This window comes from Micrasema longulum, unplaced genomic scaffold (assembly GCF_059751315.1).
Source record: "Micrasema longulum isolate JH-2025_06_02 unplaced genomic scaffold, ASM5975131v1 h1tg000034l, whole genome shotgun sequence".
Lineage (NCBI taxonomy): Eukaryota > Metazoa > Arthropoda > Insecta > Trichoptera > Brachycentridae > Micrasema > Micrasema longulum.
In genome coordinates this window covers 649589-675350 of record NW_028277241.1, presented here as the reverse complement: position 1 = coordinate 675350, position 25762 = coordinate 649589, and the positions used below count along the sequence as shown (strand labels likewise).

Genomic DNA, 25762 nt, shown 5'->3' with positions numbered 1-25762 from the left:
TTAAAGAACAGGTATTTCAGTTTATTTTAAACATAAAAGGTCATTTTTACAAATGGGAAATAACTTTGAAAATGTACCGATTTTTACGATTCTAATGATAAAATCAAGCTTTGATTCATAATTTTCGGGTGTAAAAATCACACGTCACACGTCGTGCCCTCTGGTGCGTTTCTAACAAACGTTGCATACAAGCATTGTACGTAACACGCGCCAATCGTTCCATAGGGCGCGAAACATCTCACATTCAGGTAATTCAAAATATGCGTATTTTAAACCGTTGTAGAAAATTTATCCGACGTCGCACAAAAAAAATATTACAGGCAACACTACCATTGTAATTTTTGAAATTTTTGTCGTTTTGAGGAGGAAGATCTCAACCACTTATTCTTTGTTTGCCCAATAAATGACCAAATGCCAACATTTTTCAAAACTTTGGCCCCACTGATTTCTCTTCCTACAAATATCCAACTCATTTTAGCGAGCAGGAATCCATCTATATACAGCCTCATGCTCGACTGGGGCCTGGTGGAGGATTGATCATTTGGTGGAGGGATTCCCCTTTTTAGTTTTGAAACGAGAAAGGAGAGAACTTTCTCGGAACTGTTAAAATTACCTATGTTTATGTTGCTTGCAGACCCGACGGTTGGGCCTGGTTGCTGGTTGCGTACTGCAAACCAGTTTGTTTATAAAATAATTCAACATGACATTGGCAAAAGCATCAAATTAAATTAAATTATATAATAGCATTGTTCATCAAAAAACAATTTCTTTTAAATGACATCAAGGGATCGATGCTATAACTAGATAAGTGCCAATCAGTATTGAGTTGGCCATTATAAACACATTTTTGTATCCTCCTCCGTGAATGCTACAAATAGACCAGTCAATATGATTTGAATCGTCACGACTTGTCTATTCGTAGCATCACGGAGAAAGATGCAAGGATGTGTTTTTAGTGCTCAACTCAAAAATGCTGATTTTCAAATTACCTGGTTAAAACATTGAGCCCACGGTAGGATCTTTTGATTTGTTTTATTTTATTATATTATGTCATCGAGTTTCTGGCACAAGTTTGCACCTACATTTTACTAGTTGCAAGATATTGCACTTTTAAAATTTAAAGCTCATCCCAAATCAACGATTCTAATAAAACTGCAAGTTGAATGTTATAGAACGTCTTTTTATTTATTAATAAAACATTAAATATTTTTATTGGCTTTAAAAAAAAGATTCTTCAATGCCATTTATGAATACATCTCATTTTTAGAAAATTTGTAGTTACAAACTTGTGCCAGGAATCTGACGATATTATGTTTGTCTCAAGAGTGACACTTAACAGCCAAAATAAATATAATAAAAAAATTATTACAATTTTTAATAAGATTTGATTTTTGACTGAACAAACATTTGTATTAAAGTAATCAATATCATTACGTACCAAAATGCAAATTATAATTCTTTCAAATACAGTTTTTGTATTCTAAAACGCATAATTAATGTTAACATATTACGACAAATATGAAGAATAGGGGAGGGGGTTGAATCCAGTCCTTGTCTACAAAAATTTGGACATCATCGCATAATTAATGCTTCCTAAATTACGACTTTGCATTTGGCAGTTTCTAGCTCTGTGATTCGGCATGCAAATATTGATAAACTGAAATAAAAAAAATTATTACCTCTCTTGGCGTCTTAATAAATTATGTATACATAGTAAAAAAGGTTCGTTCTTCTACCTATTACCCAATTGCAATTCCATTTTGCGTAATTGATCAAGTATTATTAATTTATTGTTATTCTTTGTTGTAGATGTTGCCTACGCTTTTTATCTTTTATTTAAAGGGTCCATCACAAGGTTTCTAATGGCCACTTTTCTAAATTTAAGTATATTGTAAATTTTTGCCAAGCTTTTGTCAAGAATCCAACCGATGCGTGTATTTTTATTTAAGTGTTTAACAATCGATAAAATGAATAATGGGGGCTAGATTTCTTATCGTCCCTGCACTCTGTAACAGCAAGAGTTGTTATCTATTGTCTAGCTCCTATCTGTTATTAAACCAACCGTCTTGGTGCTCTGTAGCGCAAGACGTGTTGGGATATTTACTGTACAGCGCCCATAAACAGACAATTTTGCAATATTTTGATAATACCTAAAACATTTAGGAAAAAATATATTTAGGTGCTTTTTCTGCTTAGAATTTTTTAATTTCTGATTTTAAAATTAATTATGTAAATTAATGGATAATTTAATTATTTAACTGAATAATACGTATACAGTTAGACTCGTCAAACCAAAAAGTGAATACTAAATTGTAGTGTTGTAAAATAATTAAGGTAGTCATTTTTTTCTGATACACTGTCTGAATATTTTATTTATTTATATACAGTAAAACCCCAGTTTTACATTTTTCTAGGGAGCAACAAAAAAGTGTAAAAGTGAGGAAATTAATAATGTATGGAAAAAAATAAATTACGGAAAAATATAATCGACAGAATCGAGACAGGGGTGCTGCGTTGGTTTGGACATGTAGAGCGAATGGACAGCGAAAGAACGGCTAAAAGGATCTACGATGCAAATGTTAATGGATGCAGAAAACGAGGAAGACCGAGAAAGACATGGCACGATCAAGTCCATCAAATACTTGAAGATGGATATGTCAAAAGTAGAAATAATCGGCGTGCATGCATGAGAAGATGTATGAATGTAGAGGAAGCGAGGTCTGTATGCCAAGATAGAGTGTTATGGCGTTCTGTCCTCTCTGCCTACCCCTACGAGGAAACGGCGTGATGATTTGTTTGTTTGTATAATTATTGTACAAGACTATACTAAATATACTGCAGAAAAATTGTAAAAACTCATAATTGGGGATTATTAATATTTATCAATGATTTTATTATAAATATTTTTTATTTTTTCAATTCCTAAAAACATTAATTGGGGGAATATTTGAATGAGAATGTATGGAAAAAAAATGGGACCTAAATATTTCAGCGTAAAAAGCGGGAAAACGTAAAAATGAGGTTTTACTGTATTTGAAAAATTACATATGCAAAATTACACACCAATATTCTACTTTAGCACTAAGGATAAATCAGTGCGGTATAGCGGAATACTTGAGAATAAATAGGTCTGCACTGTTCGCACCATGTGTAGACGTGGCTTTGTATTTTCAAATATAGAATGGAATTTAAATTTCAAATATGAATTTATTGATTTTCTTTTCGCTTAGCTTTATTGAGTGGATATTAAAATTCATGACTGTATTACTAATTATAATATTAATGTTATATTTTTTTGTTTTTAAATAATATATAGTTTATCGTCTTGTTTATGTAGATTTACGTTTTATGATTATTTATTTTCTAAGAAATCTGTTAGATTAAGAGTTATGCAAAAATATTTATAAAGTTCTGTGCATTTAACCCTTTCAATAAAAATATTTAAAAGTATTTTATAGAAATGTTTTTTTTTTAAATAACATGAAAAAATAAATTTTACCTTATTGTGCACTGTTTTTTTTTTTGCAATGGCAACTCATCGCAAAATAAAATTAACCTATACGTGCGTAATTTTTTCAGAATACGTTTTCAAAGTAGGTATTTATATAATTATTTACATGTTAATGTTTTCGAAAGCCTTTTTTTTTTCATTGTATGATTTTTAGAATTACTCGTAATAAAAAAAATTATAATTCACATTCCAGTACTCCATGTATTTGCAGGTTTTCAGAAAGTTACGCTTTTTTAAGTATGTGTGTATAAATACATAATAATTTTATAGAAAACTTTAAATAAAAATATAGTCATGTTTTACCATACTGAATAGAATTAATATGTACATTTGAACATTCGCATCTCCCAGTGATCTTTTAAAGGTAGAAAATAGTTTGTAAATTTATATTATTATTTTACCCCTTTGAAGGGTTTTTAAAAAATAAAATAAAGTCTTACCTTGAAATAGTAAATTTTACTACTGGTCACACTATTCACGAGAGCGTTGCTCTTTTGTTTTTTCTATGCTTTTGAACATTATTCCTTTCATTTTAAAACTAAGTCAGCCATTTTGTATTTGAATCGGTGTGAAATAACATTCTCTGATATTTTTGTAAAAATTTTGATTAAAAATTAAAATGAGTAGGAAAAGGCTAGGAATGTTGCTAGAATTTTTCAAAACTTTTTAAATTGTTGATAAAAAAAAACCCATATTTGGGGAAAAGTATGTGATTAGAAAAAATGGCGATGTTTAAAATAATATTTTTTAACATGTTATTTCTTTGCTAATTAATAAAAATATAAGCTTTATATTTAAACCACTAACTTTGTGGTTATTCATTGTAATAATAAAAATAAAACAACTTTGTTTTTAACCACTTTGAAATAGTAGAAAAAATAAAGGATAAGTGGTTAAAAACAAAGATGTTTTATATTTATTTTATTAAAAATATAAGCAATATAAAAATCTAGTTTTTTTCCATAATTTTGTATGTGCTGGCATATTTTCAAATGTAATTTTATAACATAAACACGGCTGATTTAAATGTGGCTTTTTAAGTTTTTTCAAATATTTCAAATAACTAGAATGGGACTATTATCTATATTTAACAAGAGATCTTTACAGCTGTTATAATCAAGCCTCATATGTTTTCTTTTTCCATACAATATCGACTGTTTCAAGGTCATCAGATGTAAGCCTGATCCTCTTATATTCAAGTTTTTATTATTATCTTGTCTATATATGTATAAAAGGGAGATTGTTTATAAAGACATACTTATTATGAATTTCGTATAATGGTATTATATCTAACATAACCATTTATATTTCTGGTCAGAGCTCCCGTCTTCTGCGGAAAAAAAAACTTGTTTAAATTTTTATACATCGTATTATCAGCGCTACGATTTTTTAAAGTTTTGCATTTCTGAAATAACTCCGCGTGTGACGTCAGAGGTTCTTTTCCGGTTATTCTCGATCAGTTCTTCCCATTGGTCCATCCACAGCAAGTGAACCGGATAATTCTTATAATAATAAGTCTTTCATAACTCTCATATCATAGGTTTATTTATTTTATTTATTTAAAATTGCAAATACAAAGAATAATTACTTCGACGGACTTATTGCTAAAAGCAATATCTTCCAGCCAACCAAAAAACAGATTGGTCAAAAAGAAGAGATTGTTCAAAATTTTGTACTAAAAAAACATCAATATATACCAAAAGATAGGTACATACATAAAATTTTTAAAAAAACCTAATGAATTAAAAACAACCGCTGTTTTTTAATTGGGAGATAAGGCTGGCATATATTAACTTTAATAAAATAAAAAAAGTACATTATGTTATACATGTTAAATAATGTGTTTGGAAGCAGAGAGAAATTTGTAGAGTTGATTCGTATGAACCAGTGACGTCATTCAAAGTAGTTAGTTTTTATTAAAATGTTTTTTTATTATTTTTTTCATACATTTTCTGGAATCTTTGCCGTACAATTAAATGCTCCAATTATTACCACGCGCAAGAAAACATTTATTGTATTCAATTTCCCGTAGGGCTGAAGTTCCTCATTCCGCCCAACGGTTTTCAGCAGCAACATTCTCAGCATTCCAGTTAGTGATTTTTTCATTTGTGACATAGTTGCAAATGTTTGTCTTTGGTCTGTTTGCGAAAGCGGGACCTTTTGCCCTCGCTGGGAACAGAGGGACAGACAGCCTGAAAGCCAGACAGACAGGCTGAAAGCGGGACTGTCCCGCCCGAAGCGGGACGTATGGTCACGTTAGTTATATCCATTGATATATCTGTATACATTAGATGCAGCACTAAGCACCCATCTTGTGCTCCATTCAACCTAAGTTCTGGAACCTAACTTGTAGTCAGTAAATGTGAAGCAGCGTAAAAAGGCGCGACATACAGCTTTGAATTTACAGTTAACTGGCATAGACTGTTAGTCTTTTTTACTCTATTACGTGTTTTGCACGGCAACATTCGCGCGACAATGCTCATTTTTCGGAACATAATTTCAAACCATTGTTTTATGAAGCAAAATCTCTATTTAATTTAACCTCAGTGGTTATATCTTCCTTTATTCGGGCCTTTTACCAAAACATCGGCCTAGGACAAGTTACATATGTATTTACAAATTATAAAAGCATATAAACAACAAAACTAGAAAGAACAAAGAATAACAAAATGTCCACAAACATAAAAATAATGTGAATATATGTACAAGAATAACATGAATGACATAATATACATATGTATCTTCCTTAATTTCAGTCACATTTCAATCTGGCAGATGAATTGGAAAAAGAAAACAAATGAATAACTGTTATTGTTCCGTTTCTAAACTTTTGCTACATAGCTTTTTCTAAATACGGGGTATGTAGATAAATATTTTTAAAAAAAATATTTGATTAAAATATAACAGCTGTTAAACTTGTCATCAGTATATTCAAAATGGCCCACAATATTATTAATATTTTGAGACCTTCATCATTGTATTTTTGACACCTTCATCATTGTACTTTTGACTTAAAACAAATGCCTATATAGTTAATAAACGTGTCCGTGTGCGTGTTTATGACATTGTCTAGCATTAATAAAAATATTAATCTACCTTTATTCCAAATGAATATTTTGTGATCTTTGAAGTGTCTATACTGTTGGTTGTTCACCATTAGAAAAATCCTCTATGTTCCATTTGTATTAAAATTTTCTTAATTACAAATTATATTATATTATCTGCATGTAAGTGCATTGGTACATCAAATACAGCTTATCTTGATCATCCTTTACGTAAAGTCAAGGTGTAAAACCAATATTTCACGTCGACTTTACCAGGAATCGAACTGGGACTCGTATTCTAGGCAAACGATGAACAAAAGGATTTTCGTTTTATTTTGCACTTTATTATAAATCTTTTATTTTACATTTAAATCTTCTAATGGTGGTCAACATAGTTAACAGTCTTAACTTACATAATAGATTAGTATGTATTAAGATTTCAAAGTCTTTTGAAGTAAAAAAAAGTTCACTAATATTATAAAATAATTGTCAATTGACTATTACTGTAGGTAATATTGTAACTGTATATTAAAATACATTGTTATCTGAAGGAAATTGTATTCCTAATATTCATGAATAAAATATAATGCTGTGAAAATTTAATACTGTCTGTTCTCTACCCATTTTTTCAAAGAGTGGTCATCGAAAAAGAAGATTTTTAAAATTTTTTTTATTTATTAACAAAAGTAAACAAAATCTAGATCGCGCCAAACTAATAATAAATTAAAGTTAATCGGCGCGTTTCTAATGAAAAAAAAATTTAAATAGTAAATTATCACAAAATATAAAATAAACACAAAAACAAAAAAACCAAGGTAATGTATCCAAAATAAAACAAGTTTATTGGATTATAATTCTACTTTATTTTTTATAAAATATACAAAGGGTATATTGTGATGCATTGGAACATAAATCTTAGTTATGTAATGAAACCTGTATAAAACACCAATGTAGCAAATCACTTGGACGCCCCTTCGCTGTTTGTAAGGCAGCGGTAATCGACGAACTTAGCGCACACTCGGCCAAACTCTAGCAAAAGCGGATTAGACTTTTAGTACTTGAAAGGACTGATAAGTCCAGAAGCGCCGCAGCCGAGATCTGTAGGGTGAGAAGTTCAATGGTCGAATCCAGAGTCCAGGCGAAGATCTCGTAATATAGTCAGTATCGGCGAAGGGAAGAGCGGATAGATGATTCTAACACTTGTACTGCTTGCAGTAGACTGATTTATTATCGGGCCTTGCGGCCTATTTATACAAAAATAATACGCACGGGCCACACCCCCCAGCCAATAGCGGGTGTGAGTTGGCCATGAGAGAGAGAGCGAGCGCTGTTCGCCCGCTTTGAGGTATGGACTGCGCGGGAAACAACATTCAAATGGAGATATTTTTCAAATAAATTTATTTCACAGTTATTATAAAATGTACAGAGGTTCTTTGTTTCAGGAATATTTTATTTATTTAAATGGAATATTTTTAGAGCAGTTCTTCTTCTTCTTCCAAGTCGGTCCCTCAATACCGAGGATCGTGATCACCATGAACACTTCTGATTAGTCTATTCCACTCCAGTCTGTCCTCAGCCCGACCACCCGTAGTAGCCACCTTTATTTGGTTAGTCCATCTATATGGGATTCTACCTCGCTGCTTGGCCAAACATTATGCATTGATAATGTCTGGCCGAGTTGAAGGTAGGAGAAGCCGGGGTAGAATCCCATATAGAGCAGTTTATATGACCTAATTCTATATGCCTCACAAATTGTTCACAACATGTATCCTCACCATATATTACCAAATGTGAATTTGAAATAGAAATACAAGCTCATATAAATTCTTGCCTTCATTCAAATTTAAATATAGAATCAGATAAATGTAATTGTCCTATTATAGATGTTGTAAATAATCATAAATATTTAGGATTAATTATTGATTCTAAATTTAGCTGGGGTGTTCATATTGATGGAATCTGCGACAGATTAAGATACTGGCTTAAGGTGATTTATGAAATTAAAAGCATACTACCTTTCAAAACGTTAAGATACATATATACCTCGCTCATTGAATCCATTATATCTTACGGAGTGCGTGTCTGGGCCTGGGGTCTCAGCTTCCGGTCTCATCTGGGTAAAATTTACGATATTCAGGTGAGACTGTTGAGGGGGATTGTACCGGATAGCATAATCCGTGAGGCGAAACATATGGGCGAAGGTGTATATTTTTTAATTCTGTAATGTCCTGCCGGTAAAACAACTTTGTGACTACAAATAGATTGTAGATCACTTTGTTGATCCGGAATATAAAAAAAGAGTTTCCCACACTCACAACACCAGATTAAAAACTAAGGGCTCCCTGTCTGTTCCCCGAATTACAAATTACTTCGGAGAGCGAACATTGAATTGCGTTGTTCCAAGATTGTTCAATGATCTCCCACAAACCATCATTAACATGAAAAATCTTCAAATGATAAAAAAAGAACTGAAGAAATATCTTCTAGATACTTTAAAGTGCCTGTTTATAAATAAATCTGTAAAATATAAATAAAATAAATGTAATATAAACCTGTTGTAAAAAAAAAATGTGTCCCACCGAAAAGTCTTTAGACTTAGTGGGTAACAAATTATTATAAAAAAAATAAAATAGTATCAGTTGAAAAAAAATAGCAGAACATGTCGGGAGTAAACATTTTTTAGACCTGTTTAAAACGCAAAATCTAAAGTGATATTCGAAATAAATTTTCATTATTTAAAAATTAATTTTCTAAGACAAAACATTAAACAATAATGCCTGGTAGTTGTGGAGGAACTCCTTGCTATCGATATGAAGATAAAGGCTCGCCCATAAAAAAGCTTCCATTGTCGGCTTATATGTATTTTTTAATTATAAAATAAACGCTGCTCTGCAGCACTGAAACTGAAACATGCCAAGGTTTATCCACTATTTTTGTTGTTAATAAATTGGTGATACGGTTATCTCTCGCATTGATAGAAACAGTCATAACATAAAACTAATAATAAATCTGTAATAACAGAAGTCTTATCTTGTTTTTTGTTTTATTTCATATTTATTAACGGACACTGTCCATGTATACAATTTATAAGGTTTAAATATATAAAATATGTTCTGGATGACGAACGGCACTACATAATACTAAAGTTTTACCTACCATTAAAACTCTTATTATGTTGCCTTCGTCATCCAGAACATATTTAATTACTGCTTGGTGAGATTAGAATTGACAAAAAATTGTGCATGACGCCAACTGCCGGTGACAAAACAAACGACCAATCACAGAGCATATATTACATTTTTTTATTTTTTTTTTACATTTTTTTTTTTTTTTGCACCACAACAGGCCAGGAGGCCTAATTACAGTGGTGAATTACATCACAGAGAACCCAGGCTTGAGAAAATCACATTTTAATTTTTCGTGTTCTCACCGGGAATCGAACCCGGAACCTGCCGTGCGTGAGTCAAGCGTCTTGACCACTACACCACGGAGGCCGCCGGATATAGATGATGTCCCAGTGTTGACAATATAAGGAGAATGGAAGCTAATTTAGACCACTATGGACAGGAATCGAAATGTTGTATATTTTCTGTACAGAAATAAAAAAACATGATTTAAAATAAAATCTAAATTTGTTGCAACAGAGAAGAAAGCATTTACAGGGCTTATGACCTGTCATTGGCTGGTTTAAGTGGCCTTCTCAAAAATGTTTCTCTGTTGTAACAAATTTAGATCTAAATAACTTTCCAGGGAGGAAATCCAGCCTGTCTGCAAACGTTTGGACATATTCAAAACATTGTTGCATTAACTAACTGGTAAAAGAAGAAGCATAACAATTAGAAAATTGTTTTCAGGTGTTGCCTAGTAGGTGAATTGGTTCAGCCGGATGAATCTCACCCACATGACAAAGGTTTCAGCTCTTACTTCACAAAAGCCAACAGATAGAAGAGTTGAGGAAATGTGGATGTTTAAAGAAAGGTAGAATGGCGTATGTTGCACAGTGTGTAAAGTGACCACTTAAACCAGCCGATGACAGGTCAAAAGCCCTGCAAATGCCTAAACTTCCATATTCCCTTTTCAAAAATGTTTTTCTCTCTGTTGCAACAAATTTAGATCTGAAAAACTCCCTGGGGAGGAAATCCAGCCTGTCTGCAAACATTTGGACATACTCAAAACATTGTTGAAATTATACAATTATTATTAATTACCTAATTAGTATTAATCAAATAAAAATAAAAATGTTCAAGAAAGAATTGTATTCATTAAATTTTAATTTTAAAATTTAAAAAAAAAACCTTTTTATAAAAATATTATGCATTTATTTAAATTATTACATCACTTTTATTTAATATAAACGATGTATATATTTAGTTATAAATTCAATAATAAATATTGATTTTATTTTTTTAAATATTTGATCACACTACAAATGTTGTCTATAAACTTGTCATCATGCAAAATTAAAAATCAAATTTGAGAGTTCAAAAGTTATCAGGTTAAGAGTACTATCTGAAAGGAATTATGCGCACAGGGTTTCTGCAATCTATTTAACTTAAATATTCACAAGAAAGTGCAAAAATTTTGGCAGACATTACGTCATCGTTTCCCCACCTGCTCCAAGTGGTGGATAGGGTTCTGCATCGGTACTCAAAAACAGTGCGTCATGATCATTTGATACATAAGGGCGAGGTGATCATTCTTGGTTTGAAAGGTTTTTTAATTTTCAAAATTTATTTATTGAAATCCAGTCATTTACAATATTATAGTTATAATATAATTAATACTGGACCAAAAATGATTTCAAACTTATAATTAACAATATTATTTATTTATGTATGTTATAGTCCTTAAAATATAGCATGATTAAAATGACAGCTGCCAAATGAATGTCAATAGTGATGGAAAATTACTGATCACTGATCATGTACCGATCAAATTGATTTTATCAGTTTTTTCATGCAAACATGAAACTCTGTTTCCGAAAATTGATATTATAACGCAAAAACAAGCCTATTATAGTGTGTTTAAAACAATTTTTCACCAAAAAATAAGACATTTATACTTTTTCATGAACAACATCAAATGAATTATTTTTTTATTCGGTCAATTTACATTGATCAATTTGTCCCATCTCTAATGTTTTTTCAAAACGATGTAACCTAGTAAGAACGTCATTAATAATTAGGTTTATTTTAGTTTTAAAGCTGTATTTATGTTGATTTATATGTCAAGCATTGTATTAAAAAAATACATTAAAACGCCAGATACTAATGATTTTTCGTGTGTCAATATAAATCACTCTTTAGACTTTACTACAAAGCTATGTCGTCACTTTTGCTGATAACTGTCAATCTAATCAAGCTTTATTTTAAGGACTATTATTACTGCAATTACTTAATCAATAACTTTTATCACCGTGGACTGTCGACTGTATTTGCCATTTTAATTTCTATTTACTTTTATTTTCTATTCGTGTTTTACGTATGTAAAAACTGTTGTTTTTTTCTCAAATAAATGTATGCTTTATATCATAATTATACAGGAATTTAATGAAAAAAAAATGTTTATACATATATTATGATATATACCTGTGTAAATTTTAAATGAAAGATAATATATCTTATAAACCAGTATTTCATTTTGACCGTGCTAGGAATCGAACGCAGAATTACAACAGAGATAGAGAACTTCTTTGAGAAGGGAATGTGGAAGTCTAGGAATTGATATGTTTGTTCAAACATAGGCAGAATAGTAAGTTATTTAAGAGAGTAATTCCACTGCAGCTCCAAATCCTTATTCAGAGCGGCCACGTTGACGGAGTACCACCAGAGCAACACCATAAGAAGACGATGGAACTAATGAATCTAAATGAACAAATGGATAATCTATAACCTATTGCCACTGTCTTTTAAAACAATTAGAAATGAGAAAATGTTTAAAAAGGCTATAAAAAAATGGATAGTGGAGCTGGGACGCCAGAATCTCCGTGTCCTTTGTTGACTTCAGTTTGTTTAGCGTTTTGCTCTCTGTAAGACTTTCAAATACCCACATAATATAAATTTGTGTCAAGGTGAATTCATTCAGTGTTGTACTTGATTTAATCGCTTTTTGTATAATCTTGTATTCAGCTATTATCTATTAGCTATTATCTATTAAACCTCAGAACAATGTAAGTGAATCTTTCATTTAATTTCACGCAACCTTACAACGAAATTGCGGTAAGTCAAACTAACCATTTTATTCCAACAAAATGTATGAAAAAATCACTAAAAATTATTTTAATTAAAATTAACTACTTTGAACTACGTCATAAGTTTTACCAAATCAATTATAAGAGTGTTATGATAGATTTCCGATTTACGGTAAACCAATTCACCAATCAGCAGTATTCACTAAACTCACATATTAAAAAAATATATATATGTTTTCATCAATATTTAATAAGTGCAAAGTTTAGTTCAGTCACGGTGTGTTTGTTTATATTACGGAGTTTATCAGAGAACTTAAAGTTAAAGTTGTGTTGCCGTTCCGAGTCACGATAGATTGTCCAAGTTGTTTGAACAAGAATGTCGGGGTCTTTGGTTATTCTGGCTTACTCCGGCGGGCTCGACACCAGCTGTATTCTCAAATGGTAAAACGCTGCACTGAAATACGTAGGCATGAAATGCATAAGCAAATACCACAAAAGGCAGAAGCTTTTTTCAAACACTATTTCTTTTTCGAACTGTTCCAACAGAGATGGACAACATTTTAGTGAAATATGAGAGTCTAGGCATTTAAAGAGCTAATGAATTGTCATTGAATAGGTGAACCCTTTGCTCCCTGAAGCCCCAAATTTTTCCTGGTGTAAAATAACTCATATATCTCTTATATGAAAATGCATTTGATGTAACTGATTACTGTCGGTACATATTTGAATGTTTTTTAGTAGTTTCAGCCATTTTAAAGCAATTAGTATAAATAAACGACTCAGGGGGGTTTCGCGCAGAGCTGTCACCCAATTGGTCGTGTAAAATTACTACTTCTTTAAAAACTTCAATATCGAAATTATGATGGCAGGTTAGGTCTTTTTTTTGTTGGTTTTTCATTTATTTTTGTAAATTTATCTTAATGAAAAAAAAACTTTTTTATATTGCAATTCCCTAATGGAAATTTGCATCGCAACCTTTTTATATATGCAGTTTTAAAAAAAACTTAGGACAGTTTTCAAGCTAATAAATAAAAAAAAGTCAAATAAAAAAATCTCCTAAATCTGTGTACTAAACCCTTTGATCCCTAAGATCAAAGGGTTAAGTGGCCACTTTACACACTCTGTAACATTTACCATTTGAACATCCATATTTCTTAAATTCATCTATCTGTTGGTTTTTGTGAAGTTATAGGCTGAAACCTTTATCGATGTGGGTGAGATTAAATTTTAATCTTCATAACTCCTTAGGGAGTGAAATTCAGCCTTGTCTATAAACATTTTGACCTTCTCAAAATATTGCCCGTCAAAGTCGTTTAAATGTGTTTAGTAGTCTTCAACATCCAGATTAACTTAAGACTCTTGAAAAGAAAAATTGTATTAGGGAACATTATAATATTCTGATTATTCAAGCTAAGCTTCGTCGGCATAGACAAAATTTTGCTGAGCATTGAATTAACTTAGAAGTGAAACCTTTTAATAAGTCGATGCGTAGTATTTATAATACTTGATGCATGGGAGCACCTACCCAGTTAGTGATTGAGCAGTGTTCGCTTTGCTTCCTAGTGGGGACTTGAGGTTGTATATTATTTCCCTGGCTGTCAGCAATTTGATATCCGCGCATTTCAGCAGTTTAGGTGTATTATAACTTATTGTTTTAATACAGAAAATATACTTTTCAATTTTTGCACTGTCCTTCAGACGATAGTAGGTCAGATCAGCGTGTGTTCGTTTCTGGGTGAGTACTACAAACTCGAGAAAGCTGAGCCAATTAAGTTAGGCAAATACCTGTGTAATAAAATAAATAAAAGAACTTTGTTTTTAACCACTAATTTTTATTTTTCATCGACCGGTTTCAAGCAAACAAGCTTCTTTGTCAAGGTTTACGTAACTTACTAACCATTAGTTACGTAAACCTCGATGAAGGAGCTTGTTTGCTTTGAAACCGGTCGGTGAAAAATAAAAATTAGTGGTTAAAAACAAAGTTGTTTTATTTATTTTATTATAATGAATAACCACAAAGTTAGTGCTTCAAATATAAACTTTATAAATACCTGTGTGTTTAGTTTAGTCACTAATGCTTTTAATAATGATTAGTTTAGTCACTAAGCACACACTAATTTTTTATTTATTTTACAAATGCTAGGTTGCTTGAGAAGGGATACAATGTGGTCTGTTACATGGCTGATGTTGGCCAGGAAGAAGATTTTCAAGCTGCAAAGAAGAAAGCCATGAAGATTGGCGCTAAAGATGTAAATACACCCTATTATACATTATAATCTAAAAGTATTTTCATTCTTAAAATCCAATTTAATTTGAAGTTCACATTCTGATGTACAGGATTAATGGTGATTTTAGGCAGTGTTCTCCATTACGAAGGGACAAATCCTGTATGGTCAGCTCAATGCCTTTCAGGCATTGCACACTGATAACAGAGGGAATTAGAATTTAGTGGACTGTTGGGAAATTGTTACTCACTTTTAAAGTTCTTCCGATTGTTTCTTATATGGAGCACTTCACTATTGCCATAGCATGGATACCGGTATCGTGTAGATGATGATGAACTATTTAATTAAGGCTGTTTATATAACACTAAACTTCACTTTGTACGAAATATGCTGGCGCTGGTAATGATAAAGATTTTTCAGAGCGACAACTTTTCACATGTGGCTTGCTCACAGGACGGTAGAAGAACAAGAATTTGAAATAGGAAGGATTTGGATAGGAACGGGATATTTACAGTATTATATGAGTTGCCAGTGGAGAAAATATAAATTCAGTACTTAACAAATCCATTAGATAGTTTCGGGGTGTTATTCTGAATCTTCTCTACTTCCTAGAGAGTGAATTTGTGCGACTTAACATTGCTCAACATGATGATTTTCATTAAGAACATTATTGCGACCTGAAGCATTACCCGAAATACTTAATTAATGGTATTTTTTAAACAGTTTTATACATCATTTGACGTTTAATCATAGACGTTTAGTTTTATTTTCTAAAATTCATAGCTGATAATCTATTTTATTTTTATAACAAAATTAGGTGGTGGTAGATGACCTTCGCCGTGAGTTTGTTGAGAATTACATGTTGGCGGCCATAAGGATGGGGTTACTGTACGAGGGTAGGTACCTACTGGGGACCTCCCTGGCCCGGCCCTGCATCACAGAGGGACTTGTTGCCACAGCTAAGAAACTCAAAGCCAAGTAAGTAAAACATACAAACTAACTTTGTGGTTATTCATTATAATAAAATAAATAAAACAACTTTGTTTTTGACCACTAATTTTTATTTAGTAAACGTAAACCTTGACAAAGAAGCTTGTTTGCTTTGAAACCGGTCGGTGAATTTTTTTATTTATTTATTTGGATAACCAACACCTATAATTATCTTTTATATATAGTGGCACTATGATCATTAAGCCATTGTTGTTTCTGATTACATTTCAAAGTAGATGTTGCAATCGTGTGCCTTTGCTTTTGCATATATTAAATCTGATTGAGTTATATTTTAATTTATATTATGATGTAATTTTAGATACATATCTCATGGAGCTACAGGAAAAGGAAACGACCAAGTGAGATTTGAACTGAGTGTTTATGCTTTATGGCCAGAAGCAAAGGTGCAGTACTTATTTTTTTTTTATAAAAATAAAAAAAGGTTGTGTTGACATGTCTTTTACCTTTGTAATGAATGCTTTTTTTTACATTACTCTTCTACATCATTTTTACTTTATTTATATGAAACATTTTTGTCAAAATTTTCTTTATTTAATTTGTCTTGCTAAGGGCGTGCTTATGTGCCGAATTTTTTGTAATTTAAAATTCATAATTTTTATTACTATTCAACTTTGAGATGCATGTATTATCTGTTACTTTCTTGAACACTTGTACATACAAATATTTATTATTTTGATACCCATGCAAAAGATTTGTGTACCCTTTTTACTATACAAAATCTGTACCATAAAGGTTTTAAGATGAGATAAGCTATTTTTCATGGTTTGATCATTTTTATAATATTCAATAATTGACAAATTTTGGTCACAATTTTTTCCCCCATTTTCGTTGTCTAATATAAAATAAACATAATATTAGATACATTAATCATTATAATCGGCGGTCTTGATCTCCGTCCCGCGCGTCCGGAGCAATGACAAATAGGAAGGTTCCACTGTACTAGCTAGTCAGAATCAGCAACTTAATTTGTATCTATCCAAAATGTAAATAAATTGTTGATGGTGTTTCTTTAGGTGATAGCTCCTTGGAGAATGGAAGAGTTCTTCAGCAGATTTCTGGGCAGACAGGATCTGATGCGCTACGCAGAGCAGCAGGGGATCCCAGTTCCTGTTACCCCCAAGCAACCCTGGTCCATGGACGCTAATATCATGCACATCAGGTACTGCATTTACAGGTGCTTAGGTCAGAGTTTTATGAACACATTTTCTTACTGATTTTATTCTATTGTTTCCAGTTATGAATCTGGTATTCTCGAGAATCCGGCTACATCACCCCCTGATGACTTGTACCAAATGACCAGAGACCCTTCCAAGGCACCCAATAAGCCAGCTGTTTTCGAAATCAAGTTTGTCGATGGTTGGTTATTCATTTTATCATATTTTAAAATTGGTATCTTCTAGTTGATTTTTTATGGTATTTATACTAGTTCTCCAAAGGTAAAGACTCTGCTTTTATATAACCCGATTCCCCTTCTTAAGAGCATGAATAAATTACTGAATAAAAAAAGATACTTCTACAACATGTTATAAAGAATGCAGATAATTTTTAACCGTGTCCAGGTTGGGGAAGAATACAATTCTGTGTGTGAAATAGAACTAGAATCCTGGACGAGTGCTTTTCACTCGATGGATAGTCTCGGGTAAAAATCCTGAAAAAGAAAATCGAGTGCACTGCAATTGGAATACAAATGCAATTTTATTGACAAATTGCACTATGTGGGAATGTTACCTTCAGAGAAGAGAACCTTAATCATTGTATTTTTCATTATTTTCTCTTTTTTAAGCATTTTGTCCCCCATTATCTCTTTTGCCATAAATAATTAGCTCATTTTGACTACCAAAATTCCTTTTCCATATAAACTAATATTTTTACTTTTCAACTAATCAATTTGTAACAACTGTAATCTTGTAAAAACATTTACAATATTATTGAAATAGTATGACAGTGTCAAAGTGTACAAATTGTAATGCAGAGATTTTGTATTATGATACAGTAAGAGCAACCCTTGTTTTTTTAAACTTTTAAGGCTGTAAAAAACAGTTATAAAAAATATATATAAAGATGGGTGATAATATTTTAGGGACACCAAAAGCGCTCTATTTACAAGGAGAAGGAAGTGAATTAATGGAGGTAACTGATGCTCTTCAGATTGTTGACAGACTAAACAAACTTGGAGGGGAACACGGAGTCGGAAGAATCGATATTGTGGAGAATAGATTCATCGGAATCAAGGTATATATTATTAATATTGAAAGCATTAACTTTATTATTTTTTTTTTTTTTTCTTAAGTTAGCTTATATTAAAACTAATATAAACTATTATGTACATTTACATCATCTATATATATTTACATTTCCTTACAGTAACTAATACATTTATTTTTAAATTCTTTCAGACACTTTTCATTCTTCATACATGGTCAAACGTTTCGATATTTTTTTGTAAATATTTGTATATAACCTCTTACCGACTTTTCTACGTCTATTGGTTTCGTCAGCAAACTAATTACACCAGCTTCACCATTGTTGTTCCACAAAAATATAAAACCGACGTGCTGATAGGGCATACACTACTAGACACCAATATAATGATTAGAATACAAAAATGTTTAATCTCGTAGGAGCAATAGTTGAAAAATAAGGGAGGAGAGGATGGGAGGAGTATAAATTTACTAGGTATAAGGCAGTGGTCGGCAAACTCATTAGTCAAAAGAGCCAAAGATCAGCATTACGACGATTAAGATTTCTTTTGAGAGCCAAATTTCTTTTCGTTTTAAACTGTTTCCTCCTCAAACCCAGCAAACCTTATTATGCAGTGAAGATCTCTATATTTACTCTCTTTTATCAATAAAAGAGAGTAAATACAGCTCATGCAAAGGAGATTTAACGACATTTGTGTTGACAATGTTTATCACCAAATCCATAACATTAAAAATTTTCGCCTCTTGATGAATGATGCAATGGTAAAAAAGCATCCCATGATTAATTTTCACTTCGAAAATAGAAAAAAACCGTTCTCACTTCGGTCATATTTTTAGCTCCATGTTGAAATTGTAATAATTTCATCAAGTTTCTCCATGCATTCGATTACAGTATTTGAAATATCCTCCATAATTCAAAAGGCAATAGTCCGCACTCGAGTGGCTAAAGAGCCGCGGTTTGTCGACCACTGGTATAGGGTGACCGTGGAACATCGTATAATGGTCTATATTGAAAGGTTATTTGATTATAGGGATGTTATTTTCCAAAGCCTTTCAAATGTAAATTTTTTACATTTTATTATTATTTTTTGTTATAAAAAGAAATATATACGTTCTTATGATTTACCCAAATATTTAATTTTAAGGGCCATTTTCAACGAGTTGTAAATAACTCACTATTGGAAAATGGGAATCAAGTTAGGGTAGAGTGGGATTCGAACCATATACCTTGAAGCCGTGAGTCCGAGACACTAGCCACAAGACCACAACCTGATACTTTACTTTTAAGATTTTAGTAGTGAAATTTGCATGTTAGGGTAATTAGTGTCCTGATGAAACCAGTAGACATAGAATATTTACTAATATACTGCAGGACGTTGCTCTTATGTAGACGGACGTTTTATGCGCAATACTGTTAATCTTGCAGAATATGATGTATTGAATTCAATATAAAATGATGACTCGCTTCATCGGTCATTGCTCGATATTCCATGGGAAATCATTGCATGTGTGTGTCATCGATCAATGGACATGACCCCCGCAGATCTGATGCTGATCATAAATATATGTTTTCATGAATTTAAACTTGTTTATAAGAAAGTTATTGTTTTCAGTCACGAGGAGTGTATGAAACTCCAGCCGGAACTATTCTTCAGCAGGCACATCTAGATTTGGAAACATATAGCCTTGACAAAGAAGTTTATAGGTAAATATCTTGTAGAGATCGTAAAATCAGAGTTTGCTGTTGGTACGGTTGTATCAATATTCATAGCAGGTTTATATTCAGATACATTCAGTCGATCATTATTTGGAAACGGAACATTAACAAGTAAAATAAACCATTGAATATTTTTTTTGTTACTAAACTACCATAATACAAAGCCGGTTTATCACTGGACAATGGCATTTTGGCCTTAAACCACAAAAACGGCAAATTCCCCAGCTTGTCTCTAAACATTTTTAATATCAAAATGCAATGTGTTTATTAAAATAACATAAATAATTATTTAAAATTTGTATTTTTATTTAAAAATAAACAAAGTAGAATAATTTTTTTGTATTTTAAATGTGACAAAATCAAACCGTAACGCCGTTTCCACGTGGGGAAACCTAGAAAGGACAGAACACCACTTTATTCTGTCTTTACACACAGACTTTTTACACGTTTACATCTGCAAGTATTTGTTGCATTTGATTATGCCATGTCTTTCTCAGTCTTCCTTTTTGTGTATTCATCAACATTCGCATTATAAATCCTTTTAGCTGTTGTTTCATCCATTCACTCTCCTTTCACAGCACTCCTTTCTTGATCATGTCTCCGCCTCACATAATGCACGGATCTCGACATTTGTGTACCTATTATACACAGTATTACCACACATTCAGTGTTTTGATTACAAAACTAATGTCTTAGCACCTAAAACAAATTCTTCATCTATATGCAGAATTTACATCTACTGCTATCAGTACATCTCGTAGTCAGCGTGTTTGCCTACTGTGCAAGGGCTCTCGGTTTCAACTCTTGATCTATTTGTCATTAAATATTTATTTAAAACGTGTTGACAGTTGTATGTTTCTTCTATCAAATTGCTTCTGGAACATTTTAAACTAAACTTTCTTGTTGCATAATAAGAGTAACATCTGTAGAGTGATGACAGCTGTGAATAATAGTAATTTAAATACATATCCATAGATATATTTATGTTTTAGGTTGAAGAAACTGTACCAAGACCGTATGTCTGATTTTGTGTACAATGGTTTCTGGTTCGCTCCAGAAGCGTACTTTGCCAGGCACTGCCTGGAACATTCTCAAGATGGCGTCACTGGACTTGTCAAAGTGCAGCTATATAAAGGATCCAGTAAGATATTCCCGTATTCTTTTATTAAATTAACTTAATTGATTCCGCTATTTAAATTTACACAGGAAATAAAATAGGAAGTAAATGATGGTGAGTGTGTGATGTATTTTTGTAGATGTCTGCATGTGAAAGTGTCAAGGTAAGTGCATGTAATTTTTTTATTACTATGTAAGGAAAATTTTATTTAAGGATATTCTGTATTCCAATATGGATGTATATTTAAAAAAGGTGTATAATTGTACAGTAAAACTCCAACTATCCAGATCAACGAATGCCGGATGTTATTCGGATATGCAAAAATCCGGATAATTGGGTTATTTAATTATGGAAATGTTTTGAAAGAAAATGCAAAATTTACTCTAAGATCACTTTTATATTGCTTTTGAAACAATACAGCACAGCACTTTACAGTAATGCTAACAAATCGCGAACAAACGTTCAACAGAACAGACAAAAAACGCGAACAATAAGGCAAAATATAGTACGGTGTAAACCACGCGGTAGACAAAAAGGCACCGAGTCACCCGTGATAATGAGAGTGAATTGATTGAGCCTGACGTGGGGCGGGGATGGCATGCCGCTTTGGAGCGGTGCCGGAGCGGCTGGCTGGCACGCCGACCACTAGCGCCCTCTTTTATTTATTATCAAAACATCTCTATTATTCGGAGTACTAAACGGAGTTCTACTGTACTAAATGATTATAAAATAAATATGTGAAGCAAAATGACAACTCGCTGCCGCCCTCTCGCCCGATGTTGCCCCCTCTGCCAACACACTGCTCTACTCGCGCAATTAATCGCGACGCTCCGCACTTGTCATTTCTTTTTGCTATACAATGGACAATAAAACTGTGGCAGCGTGCGCGCTATGCATTTATAGTATAGCTAATTATATCAATGTCATACAAAGAAATATACATCATTCAAAAACGACGCTTGCATCTTGTGTGAGCGCTCGATGCGTACTGCGACCGCGCGATCATGTGGCCAGCCACTCGCGCTCATATTGCCAGTTCTTTGACTCGCGCTCAAAAACCGACTAAGTAGGGAGCGGTGGACACAACGAGGAGCATGACGAGTAATGTTGCCACACTTCATCTCTGCCTCCTTTCCTCGCTACTTCCCATGCCACTCGTTGAGTGTGTGGCAGGCCCATTAGGGTTAAGTTCAGACAACGTATATAAATCTTTAATGTCAATTCGTAACGGCTTTTGGTAAGCCTGTCGATTTAGCTTAATATGTATAAATTTTTTTAATAAAAAGGCATCAGGATATCGACTTTTGGATGCCTGCTGCCGACATTTTGTCAGCAATTCATGTCAAAATTACGAAACATGAACCTGACATGGGACAGGGAAGCTGAAGGCTGTTTGTTGACATTGTAAGCTCCCAGAATTATTTAAGTATATACGTGAGATATGTTTTTTTTCTTTTAAGTTGTCATCCTTGGACGCAGCAGTGACGTGTCTCTCTATGACGAATCTCTAGTGAGCATGGATGAACATGGCGGCCTGAGTCCAGCTGATGCCACTGGCTTCATTAATGTCCACGCCATTCGTCTCAAGAAATTTGCCAAATATACTGCAGCGAGGGACTGAATCATTTTCCCAATATCGTTCATAACAATAGCAATCTTTTAATTCAACACATGAGCCCATTATTTTGAAGATGGACAATAGTCAATGGTTCTTAAAATATACACATTTTTACATGGTAAATGTATACCCAGAATTAGTGCAATAAATTATAACAAAAGTATGTGTTCAAGATTTCAGCGATCGGATGTAAATTTTCATTAAAAAAAAAACAGTTTTCTGATCAGTAAAATACAGCCATTAGATTATCCTCTATTAGCGATGAGACCACACCGTGTGTAGCGATATAGCGTGTTTAAATGAGCACCACGCACACTTTTTATTATATATAGCTTTACTTTAAAGGATATACATCTTTTATCTATGGTTTTATTCACCTCGAGTACTTTTCGAAACGAATAACCATGGCTGTCAACGTGTATATCGATAACTGCATGAAAGAACTGAAAGGCTTAAGAATGGGAGCAAAAATGGGTGATTTAAAAGTCAATTGTCTTTTGTATGCTGACGATGCTGTACTCCTTGCTAATAACAAAGAGGAACTGCAATTCTTGGTAACAAAGGTCTACGATGTATGCAAGAGAAGCGATTTGCTGATGAATGTCGATAAATCGAATGTGATGGTTTTTGAAAGAAATGAAAGTATGACTAAATGTGAAATCACTGTGAATGGAGTTATACTAAAACAAGTAGAGGAATTTGTGTATCTGGGAAGTATGTTCACTAGGGATGGAATGACTGAGAAAGATATTAAAAGGAGGGTGAGTGCCGGGAACAGAGTGAACGGTGCACTTAAATCGACCTTGGCAAATAAATGGTTGTCACAAGAGGCAAAATTGGCAGTTCACAACGGAGTCCTGGTCCCATCCCTGATGTATGGGAGCGAAGTATGGACTTGGAAAAACAGGGATGAAAGTAAGCTGAATGCTGTCGAAATGCGATCTCTCAGGCGAATGTGTGGTAAAACTATGTACGATAGATGCACAAATGTTGAGATCCGTACATTATGTAAGGCTGAGACAAGCATTATCGACAAAATCAAGAAAGGAGCTCTGCGCTGGTTTGGACATGTAGAACGAATGGACAGCGAGAGAACGGCTAAGAATATTTACAATGCGAATGTTGATGGATGCAGAAATAGAGGAAGACCGAGAAAGACATGGCATGACCAAATCCAACAAATACTTAAAGATGGACATGTCAAAAGTCGGAATAATCGGCGCGCGTGCATGAGAAGATGTATGAATGTAGAGGAAGCGAGATCTGTATGCAAAGATAGAGTGTTGTGGCGTTCTATCCTCTCTGCCTACCCTTACGGGGAAACGGCGTGATGGTTTGTTTTGTTTGTTTAGAAGTTTAGAAAAATTATGCTAGCAACAGTCAATCATAAGTGGCCTGGTTTGCGATTGGTTGGATTGGCATCAAGGTCAGGATGCTCCATTTCAGTACTGCTGTTTTTAAAGTGTTACCATAAAAGAAAAAACAAGAATATAAGGCATTTATTTAGAAGAGACTATACTGACTTTTTTAAAACTATGTTTGATAAAATATTCAAATACTAAAAATGAAGGGCTCATTTTAAAATTACACACATCTTTCGAATACATTAAAAATATTTGAAACTGAATGCTGTTTTAATTTATTTATTTTGAACTTTATTTTTTTGACAAAAAATATATTTATATATATAGATATTTTGTCTGAAGCTGTAAATTGTAAAAATATTTCCGGGTGCTTCCTAGAATGCAAAGTAATTTAGTAGAATCCCAAGTTCATCAATAAAGGTTTCAGCTTCTTTATTTCACCAAAATAATCTAACAGATAAAAATGGAGAAATGTAGATGATCAAACAAAGGCTGAATGGTGAATGATACACAGCGTGTAAAGTAGCCACTTAATCCAGTCAATGGCGATCCCTGTAAATGCCTATACTTAATATATTATATTCTCTTCTCCAAAAAGTTCTCAATCTCCATAATAGTTGCAATACTTAACAATATTAACTCATAACATCGATCCCTCTAGAAATGGTGCTGTCACGTCCGTGTTACATTAAGCAAAAAAGAGATATTTTGATCGTTGTGCCGCCAGTATTTGTTAAGAAATTAAAAAAAATTTAAGGAGATAATCTAAACAATGTGATCTTTTTATGATATTTTTTTTTTTTTACATTTTTTTTATTGTTAACCTTTCCTTTTACTGTCCTAAAAACACCCGCGCGTTACGGTGCTGTGTAGTCACTACACATTTTTAAAAAAAGATTTAAAAAGGGAAAAATTTAATATTTATAGGGAATGGCTTTAATTAACCAAAATTTAATTCAAAGATGGTAATATTTCAAATCTAACTGCTGAAAACATGAAAAACCATTGGGTATCGCTAACAACTCGGGCGAAACGTGCACCAGCGCCAACTTCCTGAGAGCTACTAAGCTAGCTAGTACTGGACTATGTGACTGACTGCGCGATGGGCGTAAATTCTTTTCTCTTTTCTTCATACGCAACAATGCGAAACATTGGTATACTGTGAGTATAATTTATCCCCGATTTCCGATAAAATGCTTGTTTTTGAGCCCAATAATTACTTATTGTTTAATAACAAATTATTTCAGTCGATACGTAAATGTGTAATGGAGGAATACTGAAAATCTAAGCCCAATATTTATGAAGATATTATAGTAATCGGAAGCAATGTGTTACTAGCTACACATCACCGCGCACAGGGGAGGGGGGGTTAAGAAAAAGGAAAAATAAGTAGTTTTATTTTGGAAAAATATTCAAGTTTATTTTGTTAAACGAGAAATTAAAATCACTCGACAGATATCGTCGGCGCAATGACGATATACTGTTTATTAATCTAACTTCCATAATTTGCAAAAATAATAAGGCCGGTCAAAGCAACATATATGACTTCATTATTATTTATTATATTGAGTTTTTCTACTGACATTTCTTGGTGGAACTGCATTTTAATTATAATAATAAAAATACTTTATAGTTTTATTCCACTTTTATTTATAATTATTTTATAAATCGGTATAAGTCGGTCACGACGAAACCCGGTCACTGGTAAAAAAAATTATAAAATAATTATAAATAAAAGTGGAATAAAACTATAAAGTATTTTTA

At 32.7% G+C, this 25762-nt stretch overlaps 1 protein-coding gene across 2 annotated transcripts; it reads left to right on the top strand.

The window, feature by feature from the left end:
- Positions 1 to 13095: 13095 nt before the first annotated feature.
- Ass (argininosuccinate synthase) lies at positions 13096 to 24261 on the top strand. 2 transcript variants are annotated; one of them, XR_015822102.1, is made up of 11 exons: positions 13096 to 13186; positions 14889 to 14994; positions 15788 to 15948; positions 16280 to 16364; positions 16995 to 17140; positions 17216 to 17337; positions 18062 to 18213; positions 19796 to 19887; positions 20892 to 21040; positions 22477 to 23050; positions 23987 to 24261. XR_015822102.1 is itself a non-coding variant. In XM_088225095.1 (10 exons), the coding sequence occupies exons 1-10, from the start codon at positions 13122 to 13124 to the stop codon at positions 22635 to 22637; spliced, it is 1239 nt and encodes a 412-aa protein (XP_088081221.1). In that variant the 5' UTR covers positions 13096 to 13121; the 3' UTR covers positions 22638 to 24261. The 2 variants fall into 2 exon arrangements, 1 of the variants encoding a protein (XP_088081221.1); XM_088225095.1 differs by having other exon boundaries at positions 22477 to 24261.
- Positions 24262 to 25762: the final 1501 nt, after the last annotated feature.